A 15,750-nucleotide genomic window follows, 5' to 3' on the forward strand; every position below is an offset into this window, starting at 1 on the left:
TCACTAAGCTACGCCAAGGCTCAGTCCACAGCACCAGATCGAATCTTTCTCTTTTGGTTTTTTCCCTTTGTGGCCTTACTCCGTGTTCGACATATATTATGTCATAATACAAGGAGCGCACTCATATGATTGACTTGTAGCCACGAACTTGTATCATATGAGTTATGTTCTCACGTAGCATCTCCTTTCCCTTACTAAACTGGTTTTTGGTTCTGGAAACGATGTAACAAATTTGTATCATCATCTTATCAATGAAAGATTTCTGTAGTTTCAAAGAGACAAGGAGTTAAGAGTTACAAGTACTGTTACCATTCACTCAGTTGTTAAAGAACGGGAATTATCTGTTTCGTGAAATATTACTGCTCATTAAGTTTATCTGGTGCTTATAATATAATATACAGAATGGCAGTGAAATAGCCTTGCAGATTTTCAAAGTGAATAGCTCATCTTCATCTTACGATGTTTGGTGACGTATACACGTCCGTTGATGTGACATATTAATGAATTTAAATACTATTATAGTCACAATCATGCCATGGTATGAAAGAAAAATTTCACAACCTCGAGCGGGAATCGAACCTGCGACTTCCTGTTCTCCGATCAGGCGCTCTACCACTGAGCTATCGAGTTCGTCTCACGCCAAAGGCTTGGAATTATCCTTTCATACTGGCGAGTAGAGCGCCTACCGGAGAACAGGAAGTCACAGGTTCGATTCCCGCTCGAGGTTATGAAATTTTTCTTTCATACCATGGCATTCATGAATAGCTCATGTTGTATGTAACAAAAAACTATAATATCATATTGGTGGAAAGTTCATAGTTTTTTTTTTTTTTTTTCAGAAAAAAATATTTTTCCCAAATGTTTAACAACCTTTTATTCGGTAACTATTGTGAGTGAGATCGTGATTTTTGTTCACATTGATAGGAAATCTAATAAAGAATAATTTGTCCCTCTGACCAGAAATGCATATAGAGTGTTAGTTGGGAGACCAGAGGGAAAAAGACCTTTGGGAAGGCCGAGACGTAGATGGGAGGATAATATTAAAATGGATTTGAGGGAGGTAGGATATGATGATAGAGACTGGATTAATCTTGCACAGGATAGGGACCGATGGCGGGTTTATGTGAGGGCAGCAATGAGCTTGCGGGTTCCTTAAAAGCCATTTGTAAGTAAGACATATTTCGGTAACATGGACTGTTTTTGTGTAAATTTAATTTTAAAAACCTCTAATTTCAAGCCACTGCATGATGCAACAAGTGGCAATGTCGAGGCAGAGAGTAGCTCACCTACCGAAACAGACCGAGTTCATTGATCTCTTACACCTGTATCACAAGTAATGTGTGTTAGTGGCAATGTTGCCGCACTGCTAAAACTTCAAACTTAATTTACTAATTAACCATACATTTAATCATAAAACGTAATATAGGTTTTCATTTAATTTAAGTGTACCTTATTGTCCCTTTCAATCTGTAAGGTTATTTCACTTCCACACTGCATCCAATTTTCCATTAGTATTGATCTTCCATAATAATATTCCTACTAGCACTGTACCTTCCCTCAACATCTGTCACACTAGGCGAAGCTCCGAATTCCAGCAATACTGTCAACATGTGGGCATTGCCTTTCCAAGCAGCCATAAGAAGCCCTGTCGTCTGCCCATGTGGGTGCTTGACCAGACCAGCCTCCTCCCCTGATTCCATAAGCATGGTGACCTCCTCACTACCTGGCAGGGCTCTCAGACCTTCCTCCACCTCGGTCTTGGTCCAGATGTCTTGCACGTTCCTTGCTCGTACTCTGGGTTCACTGTCTGAGCCAGAGGCAGCTTCCTCCTCACTGGAGATGCTGCCTTTCTCCAGATCCATGTCTGCATCCTCATCTACCCAGCGCAACCGGGGCTCCTAAGAATTGAGCTTATTTTTAGAAATTTTAAGTACATTTGGTTCGTAATAATAATAAGTAATTCATATAGCTGATGACTTCTTATTCAATAGGCTGAGCATAAATACTGTTTTATTGTGGTGTCTTTGTTCTCACGTCAGTTTGACTTAAAATCCCATTTGGCTCTGTTTCTGTATCAGTTTAATATGGAAAGTAATTCAAACTAAAGTCGTGCACAATCGGTTACGAAAAATAGAAACTATATACTGCTATTGAACACCTGGCACTGTAGTTAGTATGCAAAGCTCTTCTATGTCGTGGAGTGTTTCAGGTTCGATTTAGTGAATATTCGAGTTGTTTCTCACTCATTGTGAGTGGACGGCAAAGGCAGACCATAATGAGCAATGCAGGAGTTCCAAGAGGCCTTGCAAAGACGCGATTATCATCGTGTAGGCTTACTATTTAATTGATAATTCTTCTCTCACTACAGTCAATCAATCAATCGATCCATTAATCCATGGATTCATTGATTTATTTATTGACTGATTCAGTGATTAGTTGATTCATTCATTGATTTATTAGTTGATTCATTCATTCATGTATTACGGTCGGTATCGTCAAGAGCAAAGAAAAACTCTTTTTAAAAGTGATTTATTAATCAAATAATGCATCTGCTTAGAGTACTTAAAAGGCATTAACAACTACTGTTTTAGAGGTATGCATTTTGAGTTTTTGAAGTGTAAAAGTTACGTAGAATGTATGTATTTATTTATTTTCTCTTCTATTTAGTAAGTAATTGTAAATTATTCTAATCTTGCATTTCTTTACACACAATATTTCAGATTACGCATTACACTTATTTCCTTTGTTGTTATTATTATTATTATTATTATTATTATTATTATTATTGTTATCCAAATATTGAAACCCTATTTTACCTTTGGTATATTAGGGTTGTAGTTTGTTACATGTGAAATATATTATGTATTGATAATACACAATTTTAAAGAATTAATAGTAGGTCTGAGTCATAGTTACAACATAAATACACTAATTAAGAGACAGTAAACAATACTAAATACGTTATGCAATAATTACTTCCAGTTAAAACAAAATGAAATAAAATTAGAAATTATAATCGAAGGTGTAGAGAAATTGCAAGATTATTACATTAATTTGTGATCTTATACATAATTTTAAGCAATATTAATGAGATAATGCACAGAATTGGCGTAGTTACAAATAAAACACCTATTATATAGTTGGTTTGCGATAGTAAAAAAAATAAAAACAAAATTACTTATGGTTACAAACTATATACCTGTCATCAAATACTCAACAATAGTAAAATCTATAATACAAACATAGTTATTGTTGTTATTACTATTATTATGTCCCAAAGATAGACACCTTGTTTTACATAGTGCATTAGGATTTTATAACATCATTAATTTATATACAATTAACAGCTACAGTTTTGCGTGGATGTGGTGTATAAACTCTGTGAATTGTTTGTAACAACATTTTTTTCTAAGAAAATGGTAAAGGCGTGTGGAGTAATTTAAATTGCAGTCCGAGATATGATATCTTAAAAAGTGTCTTTTCCTTTCGAACACTGGACAGTGAAAAATCAAATGTTCAACAGTCTGATTCTCTTTGCATATGCACAGAGATTCTTCTGCACTTTTGATCCTACCGGTATCCATTTGTTCATCTACTGTATATATGTTATGAAGATGAGTGTAATAAAGCTAACAATCAATTGTAGGCCTATATTAAGCAAATACATTTTTTAAATTACACATGGTAAATTTTCGTCAATTGTTACTCCGTTTGTGTACTCAGAAAATGTCAGTGTTCTGTCTAGCCTGCGAAACATCAGGGGCAATCGGTTGAAATTCGAACATTCAGTCGGATGCTCTACCTTGATGGATGTTCTCTGACTGGTCGAATGAAAACCGGTTGTGAGCCCTATTTTGCAGCTCTCTAATTCAAACTACCATTATGAAGGAATAAAGCAGATTTATATGTAAGTTAACCCTTGATATGTACATTCTCGTACAATGTTTCATCATCATTGAATTATAGTTAGTAATATAATTGTTATTCCGATTATTAAGTCTATTTGCGACAAAAAAAAATTATGCCAGTCAAACCATCAAAATGTAAGCTTTCTGGTACATTTATAAGTTTGAGAAACATTTTTATCAATTTGAAATGAACAATTAGAACAAAAACAAACATATACAATGTTATTATGTTCGAAATCGCTCTCCCCAGAAATTACCAAAGATGGACTTGATGAAAGTTAATGATGTTAAATGAAGTATATTGAAGACAAATTATACAACATTCAAATATTGCTGAATTATTGGCAGGGAAACTTGCAGTCTGCCATCTCTTTACTTAATATGTTTACCTACGTCCAAGCTACCAGCGTAGCTTGGGCTGCAGGTGCATTTGCCTGCTGATCAGGAGCTGCACTCAGGCCTGGGTGTGATTCCCGTGAGATATTGCAGTAACCAAACCACTTTTGATCCAGTAAAATGTCTTATGACGAGTTTCGACAGTCTGTGCAATTTGAAGCAATTAAGTTTTATTTTATTTACCCATGGATAGAGAAAAGATAGCATACCAGTTTATGGTTTGCTATCATATAGAGGTGACCACTGAAATGAGAGGATATTTACGTGGTTTCTGTGGAAAATTAAATCAGTTCCAAAAATAATAGACATTTACTGACGAGACTGCCTTGTGGAAGAGTTCGTTTCAGCAGGTTTTGCTGTATTTGATTCTGTGAACCTGGCTGTTGTGTCTGGGGAGTGATATTATTTAAATTTCCTTCTCGTATATTACTAACTGACTCATGAATGTCATGAAATAGATGACAGAATTTAATACGCGCCGTTTTTTTTTTTGAAGAATAGAAGAAAAAGTAAATATGTTCAATTATCTTGGGGTAATTTTTATCATATTGAAGTGAAAAAAATTTAAAAAAAAATTGCATTTAGACAAATATTAGGATGTTAAAATTACAATTCGACAAATGTTAGGAAGTTGAATCAAAGTTTCAAGTGTAAGCAAGTTAAAAAAAACGTAGAACTTAAAATATACACTTTCGCTGTTCAAACGCTGTTGTAAGCAAGTGAAATGTGGATCTTTGTGCGCAAGATTAAACACGTCAGAGATGAGATTTCTTAGAAGAACAGCTGAACACGCTTTGTTGAATCGCAAATGAAATGACGAAATTCTACAGAAAAGAGAAACCACATTCATTCTGGACTATATTAATAATTAATATAAACATAATTGGATTCAACTGGCAGCAGTGTATTCATTGGTTTAAGTGGGAAAATTTAATGTTGTATGAAGCCACAGTAGTGAGTTCGAATTCCGCTTAGTGCTTGGATATAATTTTGTCCGTGGTCAATATGTTGTCCTGTATTGTGTTAGAAGGCGATCTGACATTTTGCTAACACCAAGACTTTTTATATAGAAGTTATACAGTATGACAACTCGAACAGTAGAATAGACATACTGTGTAAGAGTAAACGCTTGTAATGACACTCTCTAGAAAAAAATAACGTGCTAATACAATGTACAGTACTTCATATATTTCTGCAGCAAAAAAAAAAAAAAAAGCGAGAGAAAGACAGACGGATAATCCAACAATCGGTTAATAGGGTGACGGATAATCTGGGTTCTGCTGTACACGTTTTCAGCATCTCTGATAGCGAAATATTTATGTTTTAGCATGGAGTCTTTCTGTGTACAGTGGCTTCTCTTAAACTATTGGACGAATTTTGTTCCCATTCAATATCTTTACGAGTGAATTTATCTAGGAATGATGCACGTCAAATATAATAATTAAACAATTTACAGGGGATTTAAGAAAATTCCAATGATTTCGTGAAATATCTATGCTCCAATTAAAGTAATAAATATAATATGTATTTTCTTTAATACTGCAGTATATTCGTAGTTATAATATTCATATGTATAGTCTACATAACTCATTTATTTATTCTTTCATTCATTTATTCATTTATCTATCTATCTATCTATCTATCTATCTATCTATCTATCTATCTATCTATCTATCTATCTATCTATCTATCTATCTATCTATCTATCTATCTATCTATCTATCTATCTATCTATCTGTTTCTGTCTGTCTGTCTGTCTGTCTACGAATACATCCAATACCTCCATGATCATTGTGTGGATGGTGATAGAAAGGGAGAGAATAACAATTAAAAGGTATTAGATCGCGCATCCTTGTAAGGGAACTTGGGACTGTGAGGAAGCATCTATGTGAGCTCCAAGTCTGTTAGCCACTTGTCTCATTCAATGGAGAAAGAACTTTGAATGTTTGTAGGGGAAACGCTGAAATTGGACTATCTAATAGCTACCATTTCAAGGCACATTAAATAGAGAATGGAGCGAGATGCACAGCGTGAAAAACGAGGCACTAAGTAAGAAGTTCCAGTATTTCTCCTTTTCTCCCCATCCATTAGACTTCAGACATAGGTAGGTCTACACCAGGTTAAATCGATGTAGGTTAACACAAACTACATTATCCTGAAGTATTTTATATTCCTCCTCAGACACTCTGTATAGGTATAGTTATATTTGTTTCACGACGCGTTCAACTTCACGGGTTATTCAGTGTCGAAATTTAACATTAGGCGAACAATTTTGCCTGGAGATCTCTGCTAATGACAGTTTCTTATACGTGCTGTAAGTCAGCAAATACGACCCACAGCATTACTTTCCTCTGGAAGAAATCTTGCTAGGGATTTTATCGCCCTTTAAAAGCCATCCATATGACATGGAATATGAATGCAAAATTAAAATCAAAATTGCACTGAATAGAAATGGATTGTCAAAGGTCAGCATGATGCTCTATTAGGTAGAATTAAAAATGATACAATAAGAGAAAATACGATCTTTAAAAATTGTATCATACAGTTTGCGGGATGGTGAGTTGGAAAATAGAAATGATGGAGGAATAAAATTTCAGTGGTATAAAAATTGAGCGCAGGAAGATGTATTTACATTAAGAAACCTGTATAATGATAATAATAATAATAATAATAATAATAATAATAATAATAATAATAATAATAAAATGCAACAAGGACAATCCAAAAATGTGCATTTGCATGAAATTTATAAATCGATTTTTTTATTCACAGTAGTTTTTCTCTTTATGTAAAAAGCTGCTTTCCGATGTTTTATTATTTCAGAAGGAAACAAACGTTACGATAATCAATTAACCTACTGTATTTCTGACTGATTCACTCAGTCATTTACTGTTGTCTATACCTTGTGAGTCATAACGTGACCTCGTACAGTATCTTTCCTGTGGAACATCCTTCCTTTCCACCAGTGCAGTGGCATTATACTCAAATGAGACAGTGTAACGTGGCAAAATCTTGAGGAACTTAAGGGGAGAGGATGGTTTTAATATGGTGAAAACCAGTGAACTTACTGCGATGCTGATTTTTAAAGCTCTGATACACAGTGATTTCAAGGGAAATAATTGTTAAATACATGTGACAGAAATCCAGTAAATTAAAAAAATAATTGCTTTAAAATAATTTTTGGCAATGTGAAAATAAATTACATAAAATTTAATACGCATTTATGACTTTTATTTTTATTATTATTATTATTATTATTATTATTATTATAAATAATTACAACATGCGAATAGGTATTTTATTTGAAATAATTGTAAAGTTAATGAAGTCGGATAATTTACGTCTTAGAATTATAAAGAAAACGTCGTGTGCAGTCCTAACCTAAACTTACCTATTTAACTGTGTGCACTGTAAATGCTAATCATGTATGTGTTTCTTTTGAGTAACACTTCGAAACATAAACTGTAAAAGTCAGTATAATTCGAAACATGATTTCAAAAACTGAATTGTTATCTATTTCTGTTAACGTAAAACGTTTATAATCGAGGGTAAAATGGATAACATGTTACGGAAGTTTCAACATCGGACTTCAGTTGTTTAGCAAAGGCAATGAGTTACATTCTGACGTCACTTGCTTAGCAACGGATCAGACTCTTGCATTGATACGGTGTTTGCTAGAGGGATAGACTTACTTACTTGCATGAATTATATGTTCCTGTATTTCTCGTATCATAGACCATACTAACGGCTCTCCAACAAACCAATTCAGATAAAACAGTAATTCTATTGTAAATACTTGTACAGAAATATGATATATATTCAATAAAGAAACACGTGAAAACAATCATTCATGATACAACGCATAAATTGCATTAAAGTTATTTTACTTTCAGTCATATTCACAATCCTTATAAATAAGAACAAATTTCTTACACAGGTATAGGCTACGTGCCGGAACCGGATTTCCCCTTCTCCCTTCCTCATCTTCATCATCATCCTCACCCATTCCCTACATTATACTTACATGAACACTTAACATACACTCACCCTAGTTACACGACATAACTCTTGACAGATACACATCATGCATAACGTGGCCCGTCGAAGTGGTGTGCAAATTGAAAATGGGTCACAGTTCTACCATCTATTCGCAGTATGCGGAACCCGAATCACGCAAAGTGAAGTGGATAGGCATTTTAGACCACACATACATACACACACAAATCTAAATACCACAATAACACTCAACCAATTGCAAAAACATTTCACGTAATTGCAGGGATATTATGAATCCCCTGTAACTTTTTTAATCCGTTATTTAATGACCCTGTTATCAACTACGAGTTTATTTAGTCAGTGAAATATGATGAAGGATTCGTCAGAATTACATAATATTCGCCTCGCAGTTTGTAAACTCCTCGGAAAAAAGCCTAATTAAGTAATTAGTTAATCAATTCAAGCGGGATTTGAACCCCACCCGAGCTGAGTTTGGAGTCAGGAGTCCAGCTTGCTACCAGTGAGCTATGCCGGTAGGTTTTGTTCTTGAGGTGAGGGTTATTTACTGGTGAAATGTTTTATAACGTGAACTAGTGTATTACTAATGTCAGAGTCCATGGATCTGGATTAATGTAGGAAATACCTTTTGTTTATCGGCCGGGCCGTTGCTAAGGAGACCCATCTCGATTATAGACTTCGTTGAGTTGTGATGTATCTTGGAATCTGCCGCAGAGACACTGTTTTTCCTTCCCAGTCCGCCACTTTTATGCGACATTCTGTGGTAGTGACGGCGACGATCTGAAATACAATGAAACTGTGATGTAGGGAGTTCAGTAACATTACCGTCGTAGCAGAGGATGTTTACAGCTTCCTGCGATATGATATAACAAGGAAGTCTTTTTTTAACACATGATTGGTATATAATATTCTTATGTAAATTGTTGTTACTACTACTACTATTATTATTATTATTATTATTATTATTATTATTATTATTATATAATTAGGAGCATTAAATCCAGACGTTTGACATGGGCAGGGCCTGTAGCACGTATGGGCGAATCCAGAAATGCATGTAGAGTGTTAGTCGGGATGCCGGAGGGAAAAAAGACCTTTGGGAAGGCCGAGACGTAGATGGGAGGATAATATTAAAATGGATTTGAGGGCGGTGGGATATGATGATAGGGACTGGGTTAATCTTCTCAGGATAGGGACCGATGGCGGGCTTATGAGAGGCGGCAATGAACCTCTGGGTTCCTTAAAAGCCATTATTATTATTATTATTATTATTATTATTATTATTATTTTTATTATTATTTACAAATTAATGGATTGATAGTGTTAATCTCCTCTGATTGAGATTGTAGCTGATATGTACATCTATTATCAGGCAGTACATCTCACTTGACGGTATGTGTCAGAGGAAGAACAATTTATTGTTTGTATACATCTGAAGTCTGATTAGTCTAATGTTAATAGTCAGCGATGTATGCAATAGAGGGGAAAAGGTACAGGCCACTCTATCCCATTATCTCCTGACTTAGTTGCCTCATGAGTGGTGCCTTATGGGTGTCACTTATGAGGTTCAAACCTGTCTTCAGACACATGACTAAACAACAAACAACAACAGCATAGTGTTAGGAAGTTTGTGTTGGATTATTTTTTTTTCCTTGCTCGTGAAATGTGAAAATCGTAACGTTTCAAAGGTTGGAACTATCATCATCTGCCAGTGAAAAAAAAAATTGTTGTTTTCTGATCATGAATTTTACACATTATCTAATAAAATCTATTTTGCGTAGACTAATATTTGTCAAATGAATTATGCGCAATCACTGTCTACCAAAACTTTGTCTTCGCAAATTTGGAAGTCTTCCAGCACTTTAACACATTTACTCTGAAATAATATTTCAACTTCAAAGAAATAATGTTATCCGTTTATACGCATTTCACAAAAATTCAGCTCCATCATATTGGGAATTATATTACAGATTGTAGTTTATTTTCTTTAAGTCCTATTCGAAATAAACATTTAAATGAAATCATTTACGGTGCACCGAAATAAGAAGATAAACCTTCATTTCTTGGATTGGGAACAACTGGAGAATGCATGTGGTACAGCAGCGCCTACTATACTCTCTACTAGTGACCGGGCAGTTCCGAGCCATGTAAAAATACGAAAGAGAAGCTGTGCGGTATGTCGTTAGTAAAATACGAATCCAATGGCTAGCAGATAATAACTTTATAGCTGTGAACGAGAGAAAAACCTCGTAAAATCAATACGTTAAACCAGTTTGTCATGGTATGCTCAAAATGTGAATTTTCATGAATATCTCTATAATATATAATGTTTTTGTTTCATCACAATAATACTTTCTCTTTTACTTCGTATAATACGGAAGTAAAATAATTATATTTATGAAATAAATGCCGACATCGATTTTTCCTCTTCTCCTATAGTTTGTTTACTATTTTGTTTTAATTTTATATTTATATTCGTAAAAATAGTGAGAAAAATGAGGTAGCCACATCCTGACTGTATAGAAAAGTCATACGATATCGGTCACGCCGTATCAAGTGACGAATGCATTGTGCAATGTTGCACAAATTCTGCAGGAAATATGCAGACTGGCGCATTCCGATATCAACTGTCGAGCCGATAATGTGTTGAGAACAGTTCTGATAAAAGATTCATGCCGTCCAAAGTATAGACACGTCTAAAGCTACGTACACATTTGTTGCATATTCCATACTACAGGGACATCATTTTATTTTTACTTCAATTTTTATTGTACCTGAGATTTTTAATGTACTTCACTCCCACCCCTTCTACTAATGAAGTTCCCACTGTCCTCCACACAGAACCAAGGCCGCATATAGTAAGCAGTACTGAGTTAGTGAGTATAGTACGTTCCAGAAATATGTTCGCGTTTTCCAGTGACGAAAGAGCTTTCAATATTGAATCATATTTTCGCACAGGTACTGTCGTCCGTTTGCCTATGTCGCATCCCGGTTCCCCCCCACCTTCTTCTGCTCGCCTCTCTATAAAGACTAGTGGCTGGACTGTCTTAGCTCTTTTCTGAAAACATTAATTTCTGTTAGGAATTGGACGTTTACGTAATATTATACAACTGTTTAAAATAACTTAAATAAAAGGGCCTCGTTAAGTAATTAATTGTCACGTGATTTCCCTCCTTTCTACGATCCTGCGGCATAACCACTTGGACGGGCAGTAGATAGCATGTCTGAGTAATTTTATATTTTCGGGTCGGACAGAAGTGAAGATTGAATTTACAGTACGTAGAGTAGGTACAGAATTATTTCAACATGAGTTACTAGTACGAAGGACGAAACTGGTAATTGGAATTAGGTACAATAATCTATAGTGCGATCATATACACAAAAGCACTGAAGCCTGTATCGAAATGAACGGCCACCATTTTCAAAAATAAGTGTAAATATTCATATTATGATTATTTTTCAATTTAACTTCTTTCTCTATATTGTACGCTAATGTGTTGTAGACAGTATATTATACACTGCATAATGAATACGTTCGCATGGAAAACTCAGTTCGCGAGTAAAAACACTTATTCTTAATACAGTACTGTATTTTGATTAAACAAAAACCTAATGAAAATTATCGAACTCAAAATCAGGATATTTCCTAGTTTACGTAAATGGATGAACTACGTTTCTTCCCTCCTATACCTAGTAGAGTGATTTGTTTGTGTTTTACGCCAGTATCATCGAACTCCAGACGTGGAAGGGGATAGCAAACTGTGTTTCCGGTTCTCTAAAGGTATAGCCAGGTTAATATTAAAAATGTTAGTAAAAATATAATGATGTCCCTGTATATCAGTAACATTGTACGCTACGAGCACGTGCGTGTCCAAATGCGCTCTAACCGTATGTCTGTAATTGAGTCCCTGTCAGGCCTGGGATTTTTCGTTGAAAAATCCATAGTGAGACTTGTGGACAAGTCGTAGTTGGGGTTTCTCGGGGTTCTCCCGTTTCCCCATATTAGGCATGTACATCATTCCGTCAACATTTCTCTATTTTGTTATTCCTTAGCATTCCCCGAACGCCGATTGGCCTAAGGACTATTTAGTGGGGATGCCTGCTCGAAACCTGGGCACGCAGCGAACCTTAGTGTAATATAGTAACCTGGTGTGAGCAGCGTATAGGTAATTATACAGTATGGACACTTCGCGTCGGTACCTTTGATGTAGCACGATTGATTTCAATGACCTTCAAACCAGTTTGAGCGTGAGATTCTGCTTTCTCCCAGGAGTTGGCACTGACATCACACCAGCTAGCAGCGGAAATATAACACATACAATTAATACATCTAGGTGCATTATATAGGCCTACTCAAATAAAATAAATTGGATCGATGAAATAATAAATCCGCCATTATCTGTAATGTCGAGACTCTACAGTTCCTTTATAATGAGAATTGAGACGTTGACCCCAACAACAATTAAAATAATATGTAATGGTTTGATAGCGCTGAAAATGGAAAAACAAAACTCCTATGAGAAGTAAAACCTTATACCTATATTATATTGTATACAAATATTAAACGAATTTGATACATAATTTTATAATGTATAAAAAATTATTATTATTATAACTAGTTTGTCACTGAGAAATAAGGAAAAGCTGTTAACTTGAATTTATTTGAAGCAAAGCGTTACTGGATTATGCAATAAGGTAGGCGATGTTTGGATCCTGTGTCTCAACTCTATCCTCAATTACTCAAATTTGTCTAATGGTATTGAGAGATTCATTATCCATTTTACACAATTACTTGTACAATACTATGTAATATTTTTTTTTACTTCATTTCATTAAGTTACTCTTCAATGTACTTTCATCTCATGTTTCTCCGAAATCAAATTGTACTTTATTTTTAAATTTATCATTGTTCCATATTCTCTCCGCAGTCATATTGTATTTTTAATTTAACCTCTGCTTTGTATTCTGAATCCTAGTGGTCAGCCGTAGATGTCGGCCAGATGTCCAAAATTGTGGAATGTGTGTGTAGCGTGTGCTCGATTACACTAACCTCTAGCGCTTGAAAGTGGAACTAAACGCCGGCGCACAGAGAAACAAAACACAGGAAAATTCGCTCAGTGTCCATTCTTTGTAATCCCTATTCGCTGGTGTGAGTTTGGGAATGCGCCTAGCTTGAGAGTTAGCGCAATAGATCTTGAAATGTCGCCCACCGAAATTCCATTCTATTCCATGCCTATAATTTCTTCGATGCGACGACAGCCGAATACAGATATCGCACAGAATAGGCCATTGCTTATCTGTATCCTATTATCGATACCGACTTCTGTCCACCATGTAATGATAAAGTGCCATTACTGTACGTGGATATGCATGGGTTCCCCACAAATGTGCCTAATTTCAAATGTCTCTGAAAAGTTTCCATTCCCTATACGAGACTCGAACTCACTACCCTGGCTTCCACGCTCCGTCGAAGCTGCGTCTTGTCCGCCATTACTCCACCCTAAAAATACCTGGCATCATTATTTACTTCCAATTGTATACAGATTCTTTCGTAGTGTAATGGTAAGATTTTGGTTTTTACCAGTAAGTTCGTGAGGGTTCATCATATAGTTTTTACAGTCATTTTGTTTTGCTGGGCCATGCGTGGGTGGCCGAGTTACGTGTAACACACTATATCTGGGCAAGTTACGCAAATCGGATGGGATGTTTATTTTTATGACATTATCCACTTTTGCAGGAATTCTTGTCGCCTACAAAGTTTAAATGTTGTAAATCTGTCTGAAGAAATAAGCTGGCTCCTTTATTTTTGGGTCCATAACTCTTGCTTTGTGTTAACTGATGTGCCACGTGCGCGATGCTATTCTTCCTGGGAATCCGCCCTCTCGCTCGGGACCTTTCATTGACAGCATTCTGTGTAATGTCATTTTTATGTTTCACTTTCTCGTTATAATTATGAAGAATAGAAAAAGTTTTGCCATGATGCAAGAATCAGTTTGAAGGCTTTCACACAGGCATGTTTTCTGCATCCCTCAAGTGTGTGTGTGCGTGCGTGCGTGCGCACAGCGCGAGGTCGAAAGAAAGTTTTCTGTTTGTAGATAATTTGGGTAGGTCCTTAATGCATACAACCCCCATCAGTTGGGTGTGAAATGAGTGAGCAAACCGTACTGCTTTTCAGCTAACGCAGGTACCGAAGATGACGTATGAAGATCTTTGACTGTTGTGAGATGTCACAGACCAATCCCGAGTACCAGAGGAACGCCATTCAGTTACCAACTGGCACAGTTTCTCAGACAATAGCGAATCTCGCCGCAAGGCGCCTCTTTTTAGCACCGGGAAAACTGACACCAGTACGTGGTCTTTTCCCAGAGAAGCAGTAGTCGGATTGGTCCTCATCTCTATCCGACATCGATATGAAATTATAGTGTTGAGGGAGACGTGGAATCCCGGAAAACCACGCATCTTCCAATCTTGTCAGTCACAAGTATCACTCCAGTCAATGCTGGCATCGAACCAAGTTTACAGTACGATTATTTAGTCCTGACAGTCGCCGGCGATCTGCGCCTGGGTGAGGCGAGTCCATTTAGTTACGCCAAGGGGTGTTTGGGTTATTCACTCGCTTGCCTTCGGAGCGATCGGATGCCATGCGTGCGATAGAGCAGTATGTTTCCAGTACAATTAAGCTGTACTGTTCTCCAAGCAGAAGATTAACCGTGAAAGGAATGTGCTTACTATTGCGTCATCTATTGGAGCGAAGTAGATAGATAATATTACCGTTATAACGTCAGTTTAAAAAACATGCGCTCTCCTGCATATCTTATTTCCTGTATGGAGGGATTAAAAGACCAGGAGATTAACCGTGATCTAATTTTGTAACTAGGGTAGTATAAATATGTGTTTCAGTGTTATCGTTTGTGCTTTGAGAGTTAGCCAATGGAGATGCGTGTACCCACGTGTGTGACCTTATGACATCAACATTCATTCACAGCATTACCCCGGTGCGTCTCATGCCCCTGAGACTTTTCCTGGTTGGAGTACAGTACTGCATTCCTTTACCGTCCGCTCGCCCTTATCTCTACTCCGGAACTATCCCCACTCTTCCTATTACTTCCCCTCTTTCGCGTCGCTGAGCTGCCAGGACTAAATAATTGGTCTGTACGGAATGATAAGCCCGCCCTGTACCAGAAAGTTATCGGAGGAGCCAACATTCCTTTTGCGGATGTCAGATGGCCTAAAGCTGTCTACATTGGATACCACCAGGTGCAGTTAAGAAGAGAAGACCAAGTAAGACCTGTAGGGAAGGGAAGTTGTCATGTGATGAGGGAGATGGATCGGGAGTTGAAAGGTCAGGATAAAACGCTTTGGAGAATGAGGACAGCGAAGCGACATTCAATCGTATTAAGCCGAATATTTGAAGCCCTTTTGCCAGAATTGC

At 36.4% G+C, this 15,750-nt stretch overlaps 2 protein-coding genes across 3 annotated transcripts in view; one reads left to right on the forward strand and one right to left on the reverse strand.

Moving 5' to 3' along the window:
- The window catches only part of Coq6 (ubiquinone biosynthesis protein COQ6, mitochondrial), a 94,439-nt gene that overhangs the window by 11,221 nt on the left and 67,468 nt on the right, over window positions 1-15,750 (forward strand). The window lies entirely within an intron of this gene.
- LOC138704542 (transient receptor potential channel pyrexia-like) overlaps window positions 1-15,750 on the reverse strand; it is a 68,852-nt gene that overhangs the window by 4,900 nt on the left and 48,202 nt on the right. For both annotated transcript variants that reach the window (XM_069832541.1, XM_069832542.1), the window contains 2 exons: window positions 8,944-9,098; window positions 1,552-1,898 (listed from right to left, as the gene is read on the reverse strand). In XM_069832541.1, coding sequence (XP_069688642.1) covers window positions 1,552-1,898; window positions 8,944-9,098 — 502 coding nt within the window. The remainder of the gene's footprint in view (window positions 1-1,551; window positions 1,899-8,943; window positions 9,099-15,750) is intronic.

The sequence above is a fragment of the Periplaneta americana genome, chromosome 8 (genome assembly GCF_040183065.1).
Source record: "Periplaneta americana isolate PAMFEO1 chromosome 8, P.americana_PAMFEO1_priV1, whole genome shotgun sequence".
NCBI lineage: Eukaryota > Metazoa > Arthropoda > Insecta > Blattodea > Blattidae > Periplaneta > Periplaneta americana.